The sequence below is a fragment of the Rhinoderma darwinii genome, chromosome 11 (assembly GCF_050947455.1).
Source record: "Rhinoderma darwinii isolate aRhiDar2 chromosome 11, aRhiDar2.hap1, whole genome shotgun sequence".
Lineage (NCBI taxonomy): Eukaryota > Metazoa > Chordata > Amphibia > Anura > Rhinodermatidae > Rhinoderma > Rhinoderma darwinii.
The window spans coordinates 21,428,700-21,451,541 of NC_134697.1; the positions used below are offsets into that span (position 1 = coordinate 21,428,700).

The following is a 22,842-nucleotide window of genomic DNA, read 5'->3' on the forward strand; positions in this document are numbered from 1 at the left end:
CGAGTTGGAGTGTAGGATTTTCGGGCGGGAGTGGTGCACAATCGAGTTGGAGTGTAGGATTTTTGGGTGGGAGTGGTGGACAATCGAGTTGGAGTGTAGGATTTTCGGGTGGGAGTGGTGCACAATCGAGTTGGAGTGTAGGATTTTCGGGCGGGAGTGGTGCACAATCGAGTTGGAGTGTAGGATTTTCGGGTGGGAGTGGTGCACAATCGAGTTGGAGTGTAGGATTTTTGGGTGGGAGTGGTGCACAATCGAGTTGGAGTGTAGGATTTTCGGGTGGGAGTGGTGCACAATCGAGTTGGAGTGTAGGATTTTCGGGCGGGAGTGGTGGATAATCGAGTTGGAGTGTAGGATTTTCGGGCGGGAGTGGTGGACAATCGAGTTGGAGCGTAGGAATTTCGGGTGGGAGAGGTCGAGTGGTGGATATTCAAGTTGAAGTGTAGGAATTTCGAGTGGGAGTGGTGGATATTCGAGTAGGAGTGGTGGGAGTGGTCGAGTGGTGGATATTCGAGTAGGAGCGGTGGGAGTGGTCGAGTGGTGGATATTCGAGTAGGAGTGGTGGGATTTGTCGAGTGGTGGATATTCGAGTAGGAGTGGTGGGAGTGGTCGAGTGGTGGATATTCGAGTAGGAGTGGTTGGAGTGGTCGATATTCGAGTAGGAGCGGTGGGAGTGGTCGAGTGGTGGATAAGAGCGGGTGGGGGGAAAGCCAGAGGTGGTGAAGAGGGGGAAAGTATGAAATGGCTAACAAACGCCCAAAGAGGCTAATAAAAGCCCAAAGAGGCTACAATTATAATTTTTCTAATATTTTTTTTAAAATACTTATCATTCCTTTTACTAGCAAACCCATGTAATGGGTTTTCTATACTAGTTGATATATAGCCAGGATGCGTCATACATCATTTCTTAAGTAACGGCGACACCTTCTGGCCATGAGGAGAAATGCATTCCAAGGTCAAGCGACCTTATCCAATCGGATGTGATTTGCACATACTCTACAGAAGCTCAAGGTTGCACGCTAACATTGCAACACTTTACTAGAACCATGGCAACCAATAGGACATTTTTTTTAAAGTTTTTTTCTATACAGATACAACCTTATTGCTGAGTATAACACAATGTGTTCTTGCCTCTTGTCACCAGGATAAGAAATGTCCATTGTGTGCATATGGCCTCTGCTATATTACGGATGAAGCTCCCATAACATCATGTTAATATCTTAAAGAGGATCTGTCACCTCTCCTGACATGTTTATTTTAGTAAAAAAAATGTCTTAGAACTCTGCGTAGTGTTATTCCTCCTAGAAATGTATGAATAAATTAACAACTGAGTGTTACCGTTCCCAAAGGGGCGTGTCCCTACATAGCCTCACTCTCTCAGCACTGATTGTATAGGGACACACCCCCAACTGGTAACATCCAGTTGTCAATTTATTTCTGCATTTCTAGGAGGAATAACAGAGGAACGTAAAGTTCTAAGAAAAGATGCTCCAGAATTGTTATTACATGCACCTTTTATTAAATAAACATTTTACGCCTATGGGCTCTATACTAAGACTGGTGCTTAAAACCCCAGTCTTAGTAAATCTGCCCAATTGTGTTATGCCTAGTGTAGAGCCTGAGGGGGTGGAGCATGACACAGGGACTCAAAGAACATCCCTGTGTCATGCTCCGCCCTCTCTGAACCGGGAGTATGTATAACATCAGGGTCGTAGCTATAGGGGGTGCAGAAGTTACAGTTACTACCAGGCCCTGGTGCCTCTGCCACATAAGAAGCCGCCAGTATTATAAATAGCAAACAGCAGGTGGGGGGGTTCTGATTTTACATGGGGGTCCAGGATTTCATGTGATGTTTTTGCATAACACAGTGTCAGTTTTGCCTGGGGTGTTCCTTTAGAGGTGTTGTCCAAACATTTAATTAAACTCTGTGTATTTACATTACCAGTTTCTGCCGCTCCCTTGTTTACAATCTGGCATCGCCCGCATGTTTTTCCTGAACTAAACTCAGATCATCATAGACCCATGGGGGAGGGGGTCTGAATATTGCGGCCGTAATAAGGACTTTTAAATGCGGCCGCATGAAACTGAACTTAGTGGGATAAAAATAAAAATGTATTTATAATTTTTTTTTATCATATAAAGCAGCCCTAAAAAGATGTAGCATTTCGATTTGTTGCATCGATGCCCGGGCTATGGATAGGGTTGGCAGGGTTTTATTGCTTTTAAACTTTATAAGTACCGTAGACAATTATAGACCCTGAATCCTGCCAATCACTTGATCACTCACCAGGACCAGTAGAGGCGGCGGCGGCGGCATTGAAAATTCATAGACATCGGTAGTAGTAAAATGATGATGAAAAAACAAACTGATGTACAGTAAATGTAACAGACCTCATGATGAAATGTCAGAATGTGAGTGGGAGAGGTTTTTTTTGGACATTTTCTTATTTTTGTGAAAATTTAAAAGCTCTTGATTCATGTTTAATATACATGTCTGTTTTAGTAATTTCTGAAGCAACTGCTCTTAAAACGCTGCATGCCGTTCTTCTGTTATTCCTCCTGGAAATTTATAAATACATGTGTTCCTAGACAATATGACACTGCCCAATTAATACTGACCATGTCAGACTGTGTAGGAACGTGTCCTATTAATGAGGGGAATGGTAACGCCCAGTTGTCAATTTAGGCCACTTTTACACGGCAGTATTTGTAAGCCATGATCAGGAGTGGATCCAAAACACTGAAAATTTACTTTTTCTCTGTGTAGGTTCCACTCCTGGTTTTGGCTTTCTGGGCATTCATACATTTCCAGGAGTAATAACAGAGGGTAGGATACTCCAGAATTGTGATTTCATGGACAATATAAGTATTATACTAAAACAGACATGTGAGTAGAGCTGGTGGGTCCTCTTTGCAGATTTTAGAGGACTGGCCACCTCTCCTGACATGTCTGTTTTAGTAACTACTAGTATTCCCCATAAAATTACAATTCAGGAGCACCTTTTCTTAGAACTCTGCTTTATGCCGTTCCTCTGTTATTCCTCCTAGAAATGTATGAATAAATTGACAACTGGGTGTTACCATTCCCCTTGTCAAAGAGGTGTGTCTCTATGCAGACTGAGACTGTGAGCACTGATTGGACATTGTCAGTCTGGGTAGGGACACACACTCAACTGGTAACACCCAGTTGTCAATTTATTCATAGATTTGTAGGAGGAATATCAGAGGAACAGCACAGCATAGAGTTCTAAGAAAAGATGCTCCAGAATGGTTATTTCATAGAGAATACAAGTTTTACTAAACGAGGAGAGGCGACGGGTCCTCTTTAAGTGATAAGTACGGTATTCAGTGTCTGATTAGTGTTGTAAAAAGGTTTTAGTAGTTTGTGTAGTGATAATGAAGAGCAAAGAGAAGAAAAATCAGTTGCCAAACTTTTGGGAAAAGGTATACGAAGAAAATAGGAAGCAGGACAGATAACATCTAAGGGTATGTTCATATGTGGCTGATTTGTTACAGAAATTTCTGCAACATGTGCATGGATTTCTGCAACAAACCTCCCGTGTGTGAATATACCCTGACTGTTCCTTGTAGAACGGGTTCATAGAAACTATTTTAAATGTATTGCACAATCTCACCCCCTAGTGGCTGACAATGAGTATTGCATGCACGGTTTCAAAATGCATCTCCAAGCACATTCAAGTGAATATAGATTAGCAGCTGCAGATATGTATGGGAGAAAGAAGGAATTTAACTTAGTGTGGACCTAGTATCAGGTCTATCTCCCTCCCAGAAGACCCATAGCAGTCACCTGGGCAGATAGCCTGCGGCTTAGCAAATATCCCCAAATACATGACAATTATTTCTAGTTGTATTATCTTTTATTTGACAAACTTGTTCTTTCCTCTGTGTTTTAGTGCTGGTGTTGGACGGACGGGCACGTTCATGGTTATAGACGCTATAATAGACGTGATGAACGAAGAAAAGAAGGTTGACGTTTTCGATTTTGTTTTGAAAATCCGAGGTCAACGGCCCCAAATGGTTCAAACCGATGTAAGAGAAACGGGTGTTGCGTATATGAAAGGTCTCCAACCTGCGGCTTATCAGCTAGTGCAAAACGGCTATTCTCATCATGCTGGGAGTTGTAGTTTTGCAACATCCACAGGTTGGAGACCACTGCTTTAGATAATATGACTTTACAAAACATGTTTACTTGTTTATTCCAATGCTTTAAAGGTTTTGGCCACAATGTTAGGGCATATGAAGGATTTAGGGGGGGGGGGGTCTCCCAATTGATACACCCTCTATTGGTAAAAGCAGAGAGACACTGGAAGATGGCTTGCATCCGTATATTACATTGACATCCGTTGATTTCATTGGGTACCATATATTGCTTTACTTTCCCCAGCACTGGCTGAGCAGGATCCCCCCACAATCAGCTTCTTGCCAGGGAACCTGCTCAATAAAAAGGGATAGCCCAAAGTGTAAAACTTCATTCGACATATATCTGACCTTTGAAGTGTAAATACTGGGCGTCTCACATATTAGAGCAGAAAAAAACGCTTTGATTTTTATAGCGTGTGAAGCTCTGCTTTTCTGATACATAGCTCCAAATCCCCTGCATAGATAAGTTATAAAGTACTCGCTACTTGCAGCCACCACTAGAGGGAGCTTTAGATCTTACTGCATACAGTGCTGTTATGGAATTCAGTGTAAAGGATGCAATAAGCTCCCCCTAGTGGTAGCTGCAGTCAGAATTTTATCATCCAAATGCAGGGAATTTGGAGCCTCTGACGCTCCAGGAAATTCTTACTGATTCTGCTCCAATTACAGGTTATACAGGAGATAATGATTGTGTGAAGGCGCCTATGCACATTAGACAAATCTCGGCCGAACATGCTGATTTCGGTGGGATGGGCCAACAATCTAATGTGTATGGGGCCTCCAGCTCTCCCCTGATGGCAGATGTCGGGGGAAACATGCATCGGGCATGTTGGATTTCAACATGCGTGAGCCGAGCTTGCATGTTCATGGTGGAGTAGGAAGAAATCGCTTTTTCACTTGTATGCCGTGTGGCTTTAGTATTTCCAATTATGTTAATTTAATTACAAGCTTCATGATCCGGATGTTTATGTGATTTTCTATCGTTCTTTCAGATGCAGTATTCATTCATTTACCAAGCCTTACTAGAATACTACCTCTATGGTGACACAGAACTTGATGTGGTCTCACTAGAAAAGCACCTTCAGACGTTGTACACTCCGGCACCGCACTTTGAGAAAGTTGGTCTGGAACAAGAGTTTAAAGTAAGTCGTCCTGTATGAGGGAGTCATGGCATTTGTTATGGGGCAGGAAATAACAGTCATATGTTACAGGATGTCACTAGTCCTTAGTCCAACACTATTCCTTAAAGAGACGGGTCTGTTACACGAGCCAATGATTGGGCAGACGAGCGTTCGTACCAACGCTTGTTCCTGGCCTGGACATTCCTTTGTGTAAACTGGGAACGATCAGGCGATGAACAAGCAAACGCTCGTTCATCGACTGATGTGTTCGTTTATGTGGCCAATAAAATGGTCGTTAGTTGGCAGCGGTGCAGTGAGATATGCTGCCGAAATGATGGAAATGTATGGGGACGAACGATCGTGGTAATGATCGCTATACATAACCGATCATTGAAAAGAGAAAACGAGTGCCAATCAACGAGCTGTCTCATTGATCGGCGCTCTTTTTCACAGCCCATATCAGGACCCTAAATCCTCAATCTTATCAAAATTTCCCCTTGTACATGAAATCAATCTATTGTTCTCTGTTATCAATTATTTTAGTCTGGGTAAAGGCTGACTGAAGTGACTGTTGACAGGGATCCCAGAAAATATCGCTACAGATGTTAGGTGTGGTGCTCCAATTTACCGTTGTAATTATTTATCAGGGGATCCTTCATTCTACCCAATATTGGCTTCTGCTAGTGGGTGACACATCTCTATGGTCTTGTGGGTTGTTTATTCTGCAATACCGCACTTAGCCCATGGACAAGACTGGCACTGTTTCAGGGGGAAAAAAAAGAAAATATTTTTTATCTAATCTCATACAATCCATTTTTACGTTTTCCTGGCTAAAAACACATAGGTCTAAAATCACTTGCCTCGATTGGGATATAAAAAATGTTTGTGACTTGCTATTTTAGGCTGCATTTTATTCCGCGTACGTGCGAAAAGTTGCATGTGACTTGCAATTTACAAAAAAAAACTGGCAGATGTGGATTTTCTTCGACTGTCGTGGTCGCATTACATCGCGTGTAGTAACACAACCACATTTTCTAGCATTGCTACCTTGTGTGCAGTCCTAGCTTAAAGCAAGGCCAGATACAGGACAGAGCAGTTTGTTTTATGGCGCCAATTCCCAAACCAAACCTCCACCCCCTACCACACAAACCTCGAAATGTCACACATTTTGCATGGGAATTGTTACTCAGTGACCATTCACATGCATGTTTGCGCCAACTCCTCCTGGGCAGGAGCTGCGCTTTACAGCATCTCTGCACTGGCTCATAAATTGGGGTCCAAAGCAGGGTAACCCCCTCTATGACGTCTATATAGCCTAATAGATTACATGGAATGGGGCTGCTCAGACGGGACAATTACCATTTACAATCTTTATTGTGATCTTTAATAAAGACCTACTAAAAATAAAAGTCGATTGCACCAAAATATTGTATACCTTCTGCAGCATGCGGAAAGTTAGGGTATGTTCACAAGGCCTATTTTCGGCCGTTTTTTGGGCCATAAATGCCCGAAAAACGGACGAAAAATCGGAAGCAGAATGCCTCCAAACATCTGCCCATTGATTTCAATGGGAAAACGGAGTGTTTTTCACTGCGTTTTTTTCCGCGTAAAAAAACGGCCGCGAAAAAGAAGATTCTATGAAAAAAGCTCCAAAAACGTCCGTATAAAACGCAGCGAAAATCGCGAGTGGCACAAAAACCGTCTGAAAATCAGGAGCTGTTTTCTCTTGAAAACAGCTCCGTATTTTGAGACGTTTTTGACTCTGCGTGTGAACATACCCTTAGGGTATGTTCACACGCAGTGTTTTCAGCCGTAATTCGGGCGTTTTACGCCTCGAATTACGCCTGAAAAAACGCCGCTAATACGCCTAGAAACATCTGCCCATTGTTTTCAATGGGAATTACAATGTTCTGTTCCCACGAGCCTTTATTTTACACGTCGCTGTAAAAATACGGCGCGTAAAATGACGGCTCGTCAAAAGAAGTGCAGGACACTTCTTGGGACGTTTTTGGAGGCGTTTTTCATTGACTCCATTGAAAAAAGCTCCAAAAACGCAGTGAAAAACGCTGCGAAAATTGCGAGTGGCTTAAAAAACGTCTGAAAATCAGGAGCTGTTTTCCCTTGAAAACAGCTCCATATTTTCTGACGTTTTTAGTCTAGTGTGTGAACATACCCTTATACACACAGACACTTTGTGCATATTGCCTGCTATCTGCTATCCATTCTCATTGTGCACACTGAATTTTATGTAGACTCATTCCAGCCAATAAAGTCTAAGCAGGTGTCAATTGAAAGCAGCTCAACCATATGTAAAGCGGTGCATTGTATAATGCTAAACGCGAATTACGGTGAGAACATGTGAACACGTGGGTGGATACAAAGCTCGCGGAGAACGTGTGAAGTGTGGGCATCTCTGTGGCACCAGCATACTTGTTTCCATGACGATAGAACTCTCACCAGATTGTTAAATATGGGTGTTCTCATCTTAGTACATACAGTACAATGACAATGTTCATATAAGTTTTTCAGACCTTTCATTTTCTGGTGTAGACAGTGGCCTACGTAAAAGAGAGGGAGCCTCATAGCAAAGATCAAACTGGGCCCCCATTATGGTGTCCAGGGCAGAGGGGCCTGGTGTTTGTTCTCCCCTCCACATCCATTCCAGGACCCTTGAGTAAATTCCCCACTCCCTTGTTTACTAGCAATTCAGTTCCTTTGGAGAGGGGCGTCCAGCACAGGTTCAGTAGCAATGTGAATAGGACAAACCAGGGCTGGGCCCCCTCTTTCCAAGACCTCCATAGTAGCCGAATGGTTAGACTCTATGGTTTGTACGTTTTTGGGGGTAGAAAAACAATTTATGATGTTACAAATTGTCCCACATACAGTCATAGTTTGAAGCTCCTGGGCAAGGGTATACAATATATGTCTAGGACCCAACCTGCCGCTGACAGCATGTATGGACATATATGATAAATTTGATGCTTTTCTAAGAGCATAGGTATCTGGTTGTTTCTCCAATGCCTATTGATACGTCCTTGGTTTGGAAAATCCACTACTGTATCACCTTTGCATGCTCGATTAAAGGTTTACAAAAACGTTGTTTTGTTAGATCCCCAGTAATCTGTGGGGGTGGGTACTTGGCAGCATGTGTTTAATTCCCCTGCAGCACTTCCGCAGGGGAAATGATGCATTACACAGCTCCCATTGAAATCAATGGGCTGTCCTTGTAAAGCATAGAGGTGCTGGTTCCTCCAGAGGGAGAGACACTCTTTGGAGCCGTTCTCTGCTCAGGCTAATATATGAGAGTTCTGACAAGGGACGCCCCTCTATTTTCTCTGAATATACTAATAGGTTATTTGAAAATGGGTTTTCTAGCGCAGATGACCCAATCAATTACAATTTCAAGTTACATCCTATATCATAGTCCAGAGCTGCATTCACAATTCTGCTAGTTATTGGAAACAGTGGACAAACTTGTCAACAGACACAAACGTAAAAGCTCCTTTAATATAATGCTCTCAGATGTATTGAAATCTGGAGTTAATTTTCCCTACATCATTGCCTAGAATAAAAGCTATATCTTCCGGGTTACAAATAAACAGAGTAAGCTTTGTACAGACACTGAACAAGCAAGGGATGTTGAGTGTGAGCCCAGTGACCAACAGAACTGTTAATGCAGCTGTGGATGAGTATGGATTATAATAAATGCTGTAACATGGTCAAAACAAGGTCACCTAAAAGGGAATGTACAGGATTAGAAAAACATGGCTGTTCATGAGTTGTCTGGAATTCCAGTTCAGGTCCATTGAAGTAAAATGGGGCTAAGCTGCAATACCAGACAAAAAACGATTATGACCCTGGGCAGTCAGCAGGTACAATATATATAGACAATAGGAGGAATGCCTGCAGGCAAACAAAACCCTTTTTCCTGACCACCCAAATATTCATATAAATAAACTAGCAAATTTTTATTAGGCTGCGTATAGCAATTAACAGACCACATATATGTTAGTTTAAAATTATCACTGTCATAAGCCAAAGTGAAAGTGAAAGTAGCCAGCTAGAAGAGCTCGGCACAGCATTCAAACGGTCAGAGTGAGTACTGACTGATAACAGCAAGTCAGTTTGCGAGGAAAAAAAGCCACACTTCAATGAGTCAGGCAATAAATTCGGCTAGGACAGGTATTAAAAACAGTTAAAGCCCCCCCGACATGTTTCGCTACTTAGTAGCGTCCTCAGGGGTACACGGGGCTAATGGCGACGCGGCAAAAAACAGATCCTCATATGGAGATATGGAGTGACGTAGATGGAGGGCGGGTGTGTAGAAAAATCACCAATGAGACAGGGCAAGACGTAGCAACCATCGGAGGAAACGATCCAGCCAATGGGGATAGCAGTAGCAAGAGACCAAGGGGAAGCGTCGGGCAACGCAGGCGCACTGTCAGTATGGCCAGATTCGTTCATAGGGGATGCACATGCGCAATGACACACAACAGGGACTTAGAAAAAGAATAAGAGAAACAAAAGTGTGACAGGTCGGCGCAAGCGCCGTACCTGTCAGTTCGGACTTAGTGCCGAAGCACTATCAACATTGACATATTAGTCCAGGGTAGAGACGCGCATGCGCAATAAAGCATGACACGGACTTAAGAGAATAATGGAACAAACAAAAACAAAAGTATGACAGATCGTACATGTCAGTGCAGAGGGGACGCGCATGAGCAATGACGAATACCGGGGACTTAGAGAAGAGATATATAAAACACAACGTATAAGACAGGTCGGCGGTCGCTCCGTAACTATCAGTTGTGACTCAATGCAGGGACCAGAAGTGTTTCCCCTGTCATGGAGCAACAATAGGTGCACGGTTATGACTGGACTGACGGTCCAAATCGGCACAGCTTCATAGCACATCAAGACAGGTCCAGTGGAGTATACTGTCAGGCAGAATATTAAAAAAAGGCATCAGGGATGCCAGTCCGATCAGATACACTAGAGATAGCTACCCCCCATCATCAAGGGAACCCAACACATGTCTATAGAAATGCAGTTATCCATAATAGGCACACTCAAATCCCCATCAGAACAAATATAGTTCCAAGAAATTAATAGATCCTAAATACATGAATGGATTTTAGATAAAGCAGTGCCTACATAATAATACCGGTCGCACATTAAAAACACATATAAGGTCATAAATGATAATTAAATAATTAAATTAGACCATGATATGTAGAAATAGAGCCGCTCCATTAGGAGAGGCCGTATCCCACAAAAAAATGAGGCGATTTACAAGGTCAAAAGCCAACTAATCGTACAAAGGTACGGCAATACAGACAATACAGAAAATCGAGACACCCATACAGAACCCAGAGGGAAATGCCGGACAAATCAAAGAAAGGCACTATAAGTGAAACCCTCATTCAGTCCCTGAGGGGTCATGGTGCCAAGACGGTGGATCCAACATGCTTCTTCCTGTAGGAGTTTGCGGTCCAAATTGCCAGCCCTAGGTCCCAATTTTAGTTGTGCAATGCCCCAAAATTGGAGTACCTTGGGGTTATCGGGATGAAACCTGTGCATGTGTCTAGAGAGAGTGGTATCCTCCTTGAGGTTGATGGTACTAAGATGTCTAGATACTCTCCTCCTCAGTTCCTGCAGAGTCTTACCGACATATAGTTTCGGACAGGGGCATTTGGCTAGATAGATAATCCCGCTACTTTGGCAGTTAAGAAACTGTTTAATGTGATATAGTCTATTATCTAAAGGGTTAGTGAAACTTCTAACCCTAGGCATCAGAGGACAGAAAGAACACCTGCCACAGGGATGGAAGCCAGTGACAGGTGATTTCAGCCAAGTGGATGATGTATTGAAAGAAGTAGGGGAATAATGACTATGCACCAAAAAATCACGAAGATTTTTGCCCCTACGATAGGTAATGGCAGGGTTGGCAGGGATGACCTCTATTAGATCGGGGTCAGCAGTGAGAATAGACCAATGTTTCTTTAGAACACCAACTACCTGGGAAGAGCATACGTCGAAAGTGCCAATGCAGCGGATGGCATTGGACGATGATGGCAATGCGGATACAGCGCTTCTATCAGAAAGAAGATCAGATCTATGCGAAGCCCTAGCCCTGGCATAAGCCCTATGAAGCCACTTTTTGGGGTACCCCCGTGCCAGGAATTTGTGGTAAAGACCATCACACTCTCTCTGAAAAGAGGACTCATCAGAACAGTTGCGTTTGGCTCGTAGATATTGACCGATAGGTACCCCTCTCTTAAGGGCAGGGGGGTGATGGCTATTCCAGTGCAGGAAACTGTTGGTGGCCGTAGCTTTACGGAATATATCCGTTTGGACACCGCCAACAGGGTCCAGAGAGATCTTAAGGTCAAGAAAATCGATCACTCGATCATTTATATCGAAGGTAAATTTCATACCAATAGAATTGTTGTTGAGCATAGACATGAAGTCAGTGAAGGTGTTGACATCCCCATCCCACAGGATGAGAATGTCATCAATATATCTTCCCCAGAAGGAGATATGTGACGTAAAGGAAAGTAGATCGTCGGAAAAAACAATGGTGTCTTCCCACCAACCCAAGAAAAGGTTGGCGTACGAAGGTGCACAAACAGTGCCCATGGCCGTGCCTTTTATCTGATGATAATATTTGGCTTCAAAAGTGAAAAAATTATGAGTGAGCAAAAAGCGTAATAGTGACAAAACAAAATTATTATGACGATGAAATTGAGTGCCTTTAGTGCTCAAAAAATGTTTTACTGCAGTGAGACCTAGGTCGTGCTGAATGTTAGTATATAATGACTCCACGTCTATGCTCGCCAACAGGGTAGTAGAGGTAACATTGATCTCCTGGATCCTGGTGACGGTGTCCTTGGTGTCCCTAAGATGGGAGGACAGAGCGTGTCAAGTCCGTGTCATGCTTTATTGCGCATGCGCGTCTCTACCCTGGACTAATATGTCAATGTTGATAGTGCTTCGGCACTAAGTCCGAACTGACAGGTACGGCGCTTGCGCCGACCTGTCACACTTTTGTTTCTCTTATTCTTTTTCTAAGTCCCTGTTGTGTGTCATTGCGCATGCGCATCCCCTATGAACGAATCTGGCCATACTGACAGTGCGCCTGCGTTGCCCGACGCTTCCCCTTGGTCTCTTGCTACTGCTATCCCCATTGGCTGGATCGTTTCCTCCGATGGTTGCTACGTCTTGCCCTGTCTCATTGGTGATTTTTCTACACACCCGCCCTCCATCTACGTCACTCCATGTCTCCATATGAGGATCTGTTTTTTGCCGCGTCGCCATTAGCCCCGTGTACCCCTGAGGACGCTACTAAGTAGCGAAACATGTCGGGGGGGCTTTAACTGTTTTTAATACCTGTCCTAGCCGAATTTATTGCCTGACTCATTGAAGTGTGGCTTTTTTGCCTCGCAAACTGACTTGCTGTTATCAGTCAGTACTCACTCTGACCGTTTGAATGCTGTGCCGAGCTCTTCTAGCTGGCTACTTTCACTTTCACTTTGGATTATGACAGTGATAATTTTAAACTAACATATATGTGGTCTGTTAATTGCTATACGTAGCCTAATAAAAATTTGCTAGTTTATTTCTATGAATATTTGGGTGGTCAGGAAAAAGGGTTTTGTTTGCCTGCAGGCATTCCTCCTATTGTCTATATATATTGTACCTGCTGACTGCCCAGGGTCATAATCGTTTTTTGTCTAATATTGCTGGGTTAATTACCCTTTCTTCTTTGACCCTGTTCCCACTGTGGAACTCTCTACACTTATTTTTATTTATTTGTTATGGCTGGTTTTTTGTCTAAAAAGCCCAACATAGAGACTCTGTCCGCTGAGGTGGCCTATGTCTTCTCCACTGACAATATTCCATTGCATCAATTTGACATCCATACAGCGTTCAGGGATCTGCAAAAGACCTATCAAAAATTTGTTCGTTCATGCTGGGAGATAGCCAGTCTTGAGACTTATGTACAGCAGAAAATTGTCTATAGGGGTCTAAGAATCAATATTACACCTAACTCTTAACGTGATAATACCGCCTTCACAAAGGGGTGGGAGGACCTCCTTACTGAGAGCTCCTTGCGGATGCTCCAGTATCTGTTGGAATTTGAGAAACAGAACTATAGTAAAATCGGCGCTCAGCTTGAAAAAGAGATAGCGGACATACAGGTCTTTCAGTCTTGTCCTGAGTTTGGCGCTTCAGAGGCTAAACTGCAGAAAAACATCGAGAAATTACAGGGGGAGATTAAGGAACGTAAACATCGTAAATATATCCGTGATCGGAGGGACTTCGATATAGGTCAAATCTATACGTATAAAACACGCTTTGTTCCTACCCCTAAACAGACCACTGTGTATACTGATTTTTCCGAGTCGGATACTTCAGGTACTGAATTTTCTAGATCTACCAGTGACAGTCCTAGATTAGGTACCAAACGTAAGGTTAGGAACAATAGGCCTGGTTTTTCAAAGAGAACACCTACCATATCGAAACAGCCCTTCGCTGGACCCCCGAGCAGAAATAGACCATGTCCACCTGCTGTCTCCAATTCTTCATCCATCTTATCTATACCTGTTCCCACATATACTCAAAGTGCAACAAGCATGATGGGCAATTCTCAGCTGCCTACCCCAAGCACGGTCCTGAATGGTGGCAGTGGCACCAATACCACCATGGGCCCCTCTACCACATTTCCTTTTTTAGGACCACTCAATATGCACTGGGGACTCAAGTCATAACCCCTAGCATACCAGCTACCAATGGTGACAATATGCAGATATTCAATTTATCTTCACATGGTTTGAATCCACATCAGTTGACCCTTTTACAAAAGGGACTCTCATATACCCCTGCACCTCCTTTTGACGAATTCACATGGGCAAAGGATATTAACCTTTTCGCCAGAAAATTGGCCCTACACAAGCATTTTAAGGGCTCTATACAGGACGGAATTCGTCAGGATCGGCAGGAACAAAATACCATGAAGGCTCTTGAGAGTCTCCTTCACGAGAATCAATTTGGAGCCACTGAAGCGGTTGGTCCTTTCTCTTCGTTACGCCCCAAGTCCAAGCTCACTCCTCCTTTCTCCCAGTATGGACATATTGATGTTTTTGTTAAAATGGTCTGTAAAGACCTTAAGAAACTGAGAGGTGATAGATCTATGTCCTTTGGTAACCTTAGCAGTGATGAGAGGGTGGCATTGGATGATTTATGTGGTAATGCGGATTTGGTACTTAAACCCTCCGACAAAGGAGGTAATATTGTAGTGATGGACCGTGTGGACTATACAGATATGGTCTATAGGCTGCTAGATGACCATACAACTTATGTTATCTTAAAAAACAACCCTACCACTGGCTACTTGTCCGAACTCTTTGATCTTCTCACCGATGCCAAGAGGAATAACCTTATCACCGTAGATGAATTTAAACGTCTATACAATCCTACTCCCACGCTTGCAACCTTTTATGCCCTACCAAAGGTTCATAAAAACAAGAGCCCTATCTCTGGCAGACCTATAGTGTCGGGAAATGACAATCTTACACAGGGCATAAGTCTTTATGTGGACGAGATTCTGTCCCCTTTTGTTTCCGCTCTGTCCTCCCATCTTAGGGACACCAAGGACACCGTCACCAGGATCCAGGAGATCAATGTTACCTCTACTACCCTGTTGGCGAGCATAGACGTGGAGTCATTATATACTAACATTCAGCACGACCTAGGTCTCACTGCAGTAAAACATTTTTTGAGCACTAAAGGCACTCAATTTCATCGTCATAATAATTTTGTTTTGTCACTATTACGCTTTTTGCTCACTCATAATTTTTTCACTTTTGATGCCAAATATTATCATCAGATAAAAGGCACGGCCATGGGCACTGTTTGTGCACCTTCGTACGCCAACCTTTTCTTGGGTTGGTGGGAAGACACCATTGTTTTTTCCGACGATCTACTTTCCTTTACGTCACATATCTCCTTCTGGGGAAGATATATTGATGACATTCTCATCCTGTGGGATGGGGATGTCAACACCTTCACTGACTTCATGTCTATGCTCAACAACAATTCTATTGGTATGAAATTTACCTTCGATATAAATGATCGAGTGATCGATTTTCTTGACCTTAAGATCTCTCTGGACCCTGTTGGCGGTGTCCAAACGGATATATTCCGTAAAGCTACGGCCACCAACAGTTTCCTGCACTGGAATAGCCATCACCCCCCTGCCCTTAAGAGAGGGATACCTATCGGTCAATATCTACGAGCCAAACGCAACTGTTCTGATGAGTCCTCTTTTCAGAGAGAGTGTGATGGTCTTTACCACAAATTCCTGGCACGGGGGTACCCCAAAAAGTGGCTTCATAGGGCTTATGCCAGGGCTAGGGCTTCGCATAGATCTGATCTTCTTTCTGATAGAAGCGCTGTATCCGCATTGCCATCATCGTCCAATGCCATCCGCTGCATTGGCACTTTCGACGTATGCTCTTCCCAGGTAGTTGGTGTTCTAAAGAAACATTGGTCTATTCTCACTGCTGACCCCGATCTAATAGAGGTCATCCCTGCCAACCCTGCCATTACCTATCGTAGGGGCAAAAATCTTCGTGATTTTTTGGTGCATAGTCATTATTCCCCTACTTCTTTCAATACATCATCCACTTGGCTGAAATCACCTGTCACTGGCTTCCATCCCTGTGGCAGGTGTTCTTTCTGTCCTCTGATGCCTAGGGTTAGAAGTTTCACTAACCCTTTAGATAATAGACTATATCACATTAAACAGTTTCTTAACTGCCAAAGTAGCGGGATTATCTATCTAGCCAAATGCCCCTGTCCGAAACTATATGTCGGTAAGACTCTGCAGGAACTGAGGAGGAGAGTATCTAGACATCTTAGTACCATCAACCTCAAGGAGGATACCACTCTCTCTAGACACATGCACAGGTTTCATCCCGATAACCCCAAGGTACTCCAATTTTGGGGCATTGCACAACTAAAATTGGGACCTAGGGCTGGCAATTTGGACCGCAAACTCCTACAGGAAGAAGCGCGTTGGATCCACCGTCTTGGCACCATGACCCCTCAGGGACTGAATGAGGGTTTCACTTATAGTGCCTTTCTTTGATTTGTCCGGCATTTCCCTCTGGGTTCTGTATGGGTGTCTCGATTTTCTGTATTGTCTGTATTGCCGTACCTTTGTACGATTAGTTGGCTTTTGACCTTGTAAATCGCCTCATTTTTTTGTGGGATACGGCCTCTCCTAATGGAGCGGCTCTATTTCTACATATCATGGTCTAATTTAATTATTTAATTATCATTTATGACCTTATATGTGTTTTTAATGTGCGACCGGTATTATTATGTAGGCACTGCTTTATCTAAAATCCATTCATGTATTTAGGATCTATTAATTTCTTGGAACTATATTTGTTCTGATGGGGATTTGAGTGTGCCTATTATGGATAACTGCATTTCTATAGACATGTGTTGGGTTCCCTTGATGATGGGGGGTAGCTATCTCTAGTGTATCTGATCGGACTGGCATCCCTGATGCCTTTTTTTAATATTCTGCCTGACAGTATACTCCACTGGACCTGTCTTGATGTGCTATGAAGCTGTGCCGATTTGGACCGTCAGTCCTGTCATAACCGTGCACCTATTGCTGCTCCATGACAGGGGAAACACTTCTGGTCCCTGCATTGAGTCACAACTGATAGTTACGGAGCGACCGCCGACCTGTCTTATACGGTGTGTTTTATATATCTCTTCTCTAAGTCCCCGGTATTCGTCATTGCTCATGCGCGTCCCCGATGCACTGACATGTACGATCTGTCATACTTTTGTTTTTGTTTGTTCCATTATTCTCTTAAGTCCGTGTCATGCTTTATTGCGCATGCGCGTCTCTACCCTGGACTAATATGTCAATGTTGATAGTGCTTCGGCACTAAGTCCGAACTGACAGGTACGGCGCTTGCGCCGACCTGTCACACTTTTGTTTCTCTTATTCTTTTTCTAAGTCCCTGTTGTGTGTCATTGCGCATGCGCATCCCCTATGAACGAATCTGGCCATACTGACAGTGCGCCTGCGTTGCCCGACGCTTCCCCTTGGTCTCTTGCTACTGCTATCCCCATTGGCTGGATCGTTTCCTCCGATGGTTGCTACGTCTTGCCCTGTCTCATTGGTGATTTTTCTACACACCCGCCCTCCATCTACGTCACTCCATGTCTCCATATGAGGATCTGTTTTTTGCCGCGTCGCCATTAGCCCCGTGTACCCCTGAGGACGCTACTAAGTAGCGAAACATGTCGGGGGGGCTTTAACTGTTTTTAATACCTGTCCTAGCCGAATTTATTGCCTGACTCATTGAAGTGTGGCTTTTTTGCCTCGCAAACTGACTTGCTGTTATCAGTCAGTACTCACTCTGACCGTTTGAATGCTGTGCCGAGCTCTTCTAGCTGGCTACTTTCACTTTCACTTTGGCTTATGACAGTGATAATTTTAAACTAACATATATGTGGTCTGTTAATTGCTATACGTAGCCTAATAAAAATTTGCTAGTTTATTTCTATGAATATTTGGGTGGTCAGGAAAAAGGGTTTTGTTTGCCTGCAGGCATTCCTCCTATTGTCAAGCTGCAATACCACACACAACCTGTGGACAGGTGTGGCACTGTTTTTGTTAGAAAACGACCATGTTTTTCTAATCCTGTGCAAACCCTTTGCAATATCATCTAGATGTAAACTGTAAAACTAACCAAGTACGCTTTTAATTTTTAAATTCAACTCCCGCTGCTTTCCATTGTGAAACCTATGTAATTTAAGGTAATCATTAAAGATGACAACACTTACAAGGAACTGACAGTCCGGATCTTATTTTAATGTTTACCTTGTAGTAGACAGACTTGTACCAACAAGCAATTCTGCGCTCATGAGTTTGCTCACGTGGTGTCCTGGAGCACAGTTTGTGTGTCTGGGTGATGTTGAAACCTCTGTACGCAGAGATATTAGGATCATTGGTTAATGCTAAATGAGGAGCTCCTTAGATTGGGATAGCCATTTTCTCCTTGCATGAAGTTTCCACAGCTTGAAGGTCCTGGACAGTGGCCTCTAATTTGTCACATTGGAAATTCTGTTAGCTGCTACCTAGAGTCTGTCAACAGTGTGCTGACAGACACACCCCTAGTAGATCCTTTAATGTACTTCACTGATGCAGTGTGGAAGATCTATATTTTATACTTCAGCCTACGGTACAGTGACTAGAGCAAAAACTACATTTCCCACTAAGCAAATCAGCAGAGCATGAAGTGTGCCGTTAACTTGTGAATAAGAATAGAGATAGACATGATTGTTATAGTACATTAAAGGAATATTCCCATCTCGGACATTGATGACATATTCAAAGGTTATGCCATCAATGTCCAATAGATGCAGCTCTCACCTCGGTTACCCGAACCTACCTCTAGAATGGACCCCCATACCATCGTCTGCCGCTGGGCTCCAGCTACCTAGTTATGATGTGGCTGGGGGTACGTCCAGAGCCGAGCAATGCTGTTTTTTCGTAACTCCCAAAAACAGCATGCATGCAAAACACAGAAACAGCGTAGATTGCTGTGCTATGCTGTTTATGGAACTCCCATCATTTCTATGGGGGGGGGGGGTCCAGAAATAGCTTAGCTAAATGTGCTCGGGTGTTTCTGGAAAACCTGGCGTGCTTGTCATGTACACTGTTTCCTTAACTCCCATTTACTACTATGGGAGTTACGGAAACAGCATAGCTCAGCAAGCTCGGCTGTTGCCGTACCCCCAGCCACCTCATAACTAAGTAGCTGCAGCCCAGGGCAGATGGTAGTACAAGGGGTCCATTCTAGAGATGGGTGCGGGTCCCCATCTATACCGTAACTCAGTGGCCGTAGCCCAGCGGCAGAAGATAGTACGTGGGTCAAGGGGCCCCGCTCTAGCGATATGTGTGGGTCCCAGAGGTAGGACCCGCATCTATCGGATATTTTTTGGCATATTCTGTGGATATGCCATAAAAGTCAGAGATGGGAAAACAGCTTTAACTAGTTACAGAGTTGTGTAAGATTTGAGGTAGATTTAAAGAGGTTTTCTAGAACTTAAACACTGATGGCCGATCCACTGGGACTCCCACCAATCAGCATAATGAAGGGCCGCGGTGCTCACATTCGCTGTAATGGGACAAACTGCAGTACCAGACACAGCCACCAAGGGCCATGGCACTCACGGCCCCTTCATTCTGCTGATCGGTCGGGGTCCCTAAGGAAGATCCATCAATGTTTTACTCCTGGAAAACCTCTTCACCTGTATTCTCTTTTAGCCATGTATAGTAATTCCAAAAGTTAAGATTTTAAGACATTGATTTGACTTTTTTTTTCTTTATTTGTAGAAATTAACAAATGTCCGAATAATGAAAGAGAACATGAGGACAGGAAACCTGCCGGCCAACATGAAGAAAGCCAGAGTCATCCAGATTATCCCATGTAAGTTCATAGGACACATGTATGGGACAACTTTGTTGTGTATTACAAACTTTGGGCTTGGGGTACCTCCGTCTGACGCTGTGTGATGAAAGTCATTATGATAAGGTCATGTTCACATTTGCATTAAATCACTGTACAGTAACTGAAGTGCATGCCACCTCACTGTAAAAATGCTGAATGCTGGGAGCACTTTAAATAATTTTCTATTGCTTAATTCTCATGTATTTTATTTAGATGACTTCAACCGAGTGATTCTATCAATGAAGAGAGGAGAAGAATACACAGACTATATCAACGCCTCCTTTATTGATGTACGTAGTATATAGTAAGCTCTTCCGTTTAGCATGCACTAAAATATTCAGAAAATCAAGTGTTTTTTTATCAGACCTCGATTGGCTCAGAAATCTCTGGAAGCTATGACCAGCCCCCACTACTGAAAGAATAATATTACTATTTACTATCATTTTACAATTTATATCTCAATTAATCAACATCAAAAATTGTGTTACTTCATGAATACATTGTATTTCTTATCTTGTACTGATTACGAGTTACAGTCCGTATTATAGTTTCGAGCTGTCTTCACGCTGTTGCTCGTTGCTACTGGAAACAGTCGACAAGCTTGTCAACAGACAGACCCCTAATAGCTTTTTCCATGGTAATTGATATCTTTGTGTCTAGTGTTTGTGTGACTTTAACAAGTTACTGCTCTTTATGCTGACACCACACCACATTATGTGTACTCATTTGTCATATATGTTTTTATGGGCACAAGCGAAATAGGCAAATATTGACTGCCTCCAGGGGTGCAGCCTTCTGCAACTTTAGGCAGTAAGACAGTTCATTAGGGTCATAGCCATATTTATCCCCAAAAATTGAAAGATCCAGTTGTAAAATATCAAGCGCTTCTTATTGTCTTAATGAGGTTGTTCCTTTTAGGGCATGTGTATGTCAAAGATGGGCATTCCCCTCTCGGGACTACCCCCCTCTAAGAGCCAAAGTGGAAGGGACAGCGGCTGTCGATCTGACGAACTTGAGACTTCCATGTATTACATGAACAGCCATCATTGACCTGAATGGCCGCCATGTAATAGTACAAATGTCTGGCAGATCACCACTTCCCCCGAAAAAATCAGTTATTTGAGAAGGGTTCCCAGGAGCCGGACCCAAGCCGGTTGCTCCCATATTAAAGGGGTTGGCTGAGACAAGACAACCCCTTTATAAAGATTTCAATATCTATCCTTACAAATGTTTTTTGGCTTAAAGTGGTTACCCACCTAAGAGTATCATACAGATTGTATAAATCATAACAAATTAACAATGTTTGCCATTTACATGGTTACAAAAATCAGTGCGAAATTATGACATTTACATACCTATTGTGGCACCACCTGGTGTCAGTGTATAGCAATGTGCACGTTCACCTAATAATCTGATTACTGGTGGACACGCATGCTCAGTCACTCTCCCACAGCCAGGATTCTGCATAGTGATCCTCTGTTCACTGCACAGTAGCCAATAGAAATAGCTTTTTGTCGTGCTTGTCAGGTAAGGAGCAGAGTCTCTTCTCATCTTATTTGGACTGTAAAGCTCTGTATCCTGATAGCTGATATGTACCCTGCACATGATCACTCAGTCTTTATTGTTTTATTTAATTAGTTTCCAAGGGGGTGAATACTGTGGATGTCACACAGTTTATATTTTTACTACCATAGATCCCATGTTACTTATCTGCAAGGAAAGTAAGGAGAGACTATATTGTCAGCTGCCAGAGGGGGGAGGAGACTGATTATACTCAAAGCCACTCCCCAGCAGCACATATTAGCAGCAGCACCAAGGTGCACTTTTGGCATAAAATGATTCAGAAGATAACTTCTTTAAACATAACATGCCCAGCATTACAGAGATGTATAACAGTTGGACAGACGAGCCAGTAAGTGCAGGGAATGAAACAGACAAGTTAAACCATCTGCACTATGACCGGTTACAGCAGTGAGATCAGTCAATGGGAAAACTGTAAAACAAAAAATGGAAGGTAGAAAGCACACACAATACGAGGGCTGTAACCAGGATTAGCTATACATATGTAAACATGCTAGAGACTAACATAATTGGCAAGTGTCTGACATAAGGGCCCCCTCCATCTGCGTGTGCAGCCTCATCCTTTCCCTCATGCTTGGCATGTTTTTATTTTTCTTCAGATAAAGTAAAACATTTTGTAGGTACTATGATTTTGTTTAAATAGTACGGCAGATGTAGACAAAATACAGTCTATGAGCCGGTAGAGCGCCGGCTCACCCCCCCCCCCACTTGTCTCAGGTTTCTAGATATGAGATATTCATCTTCTTAAGAAGGTCTTACATATCATACTGTAAATAGCAGTCCCTCTGGGACTGCTTCCCGTGATTGGCAATTACCTTAAAAATCTTATCTCGGCTGTTTCCTTTTTTGCACGCTGACCAAGCATAGGTGAAAGGCTTCGTTCACATCTGCGTCAGGGCTCCGTTCATGGGTTTACGTTTGCATCACCTTTGATTTCAATAGTGACGGATCCGGTGCAAATGGTTTCCGTTCGTCACAGTTGCTTATTGGTTCCGTCGTTTTGATGGAATCAATACCGTAGTCGACTGCGCTATTCGTTCCGTCAAAATGATGGAACCCTTAAACAAAGGTGACAAACGGAAACCATTTGCATCGGATCCGTCACCATTGAAATCAATGGTGATGCAAACGGAAATCTATGGTTTCCGTTTGTTTCAGTCAGAGGTTCCGTTCATGGGTTCCCCTGACGGAAAGCTGAGCAGGAACCCATGAGTGGAGCCCTGACGCAGATGTAAACAAAGGTGACAAGGTTGGCCTAAGACTTTACCATAATCTGGGAATGTTTATATTTAAACCGCATACAAGCATGGAAATTTTGCTATGATTTTTAAGCAGGTCCAATTGCTACATTTACATTGGTCTTAGGGTATGTTCACACGCTTAACAAAAAACGTCTCAAAATACGGAGCTGTTTTCAAGAGAAAACAGCTCCTGAT

At 43.2% G+C, this 22,842-nt stretch overlaps 1 protein-coding gene across 4 annotated transcripts in view; it reads left to right on the top strand.

The window, feature by feature from the left end:
• PTPRE (protein tyrosine phosphatase receptor type E) overlaps positions 1-22,842 on the top strand; it is a 170,802-nt gene that overhangs the window by 134,920 nt on the left and 13,040 nt on the right. For all 4 annotated transcript variants that reach the window (XM_075843127.1, XM_075843126.1, XM_075843128.1 and 1 more), the window contains 4 exons: positions 3,912-4,047; positions 5,151-5,300; positions 19,711-19,804; positions 20,039-20,115. In XM_075843127.1, the coding sequence (XP_075699242.1) occupies positions 3,912-4,047; positions 5,151-5,300; positions 19,711-19,804; positions 20,039-20,115 (457 nt within the window). The remainder of the gene's footprint in view (positions 1-3,911; positions 4,048-5,150; positions 5,301-19,710; positions 19,805-20,038; positions 20,116-22,842) is intronic.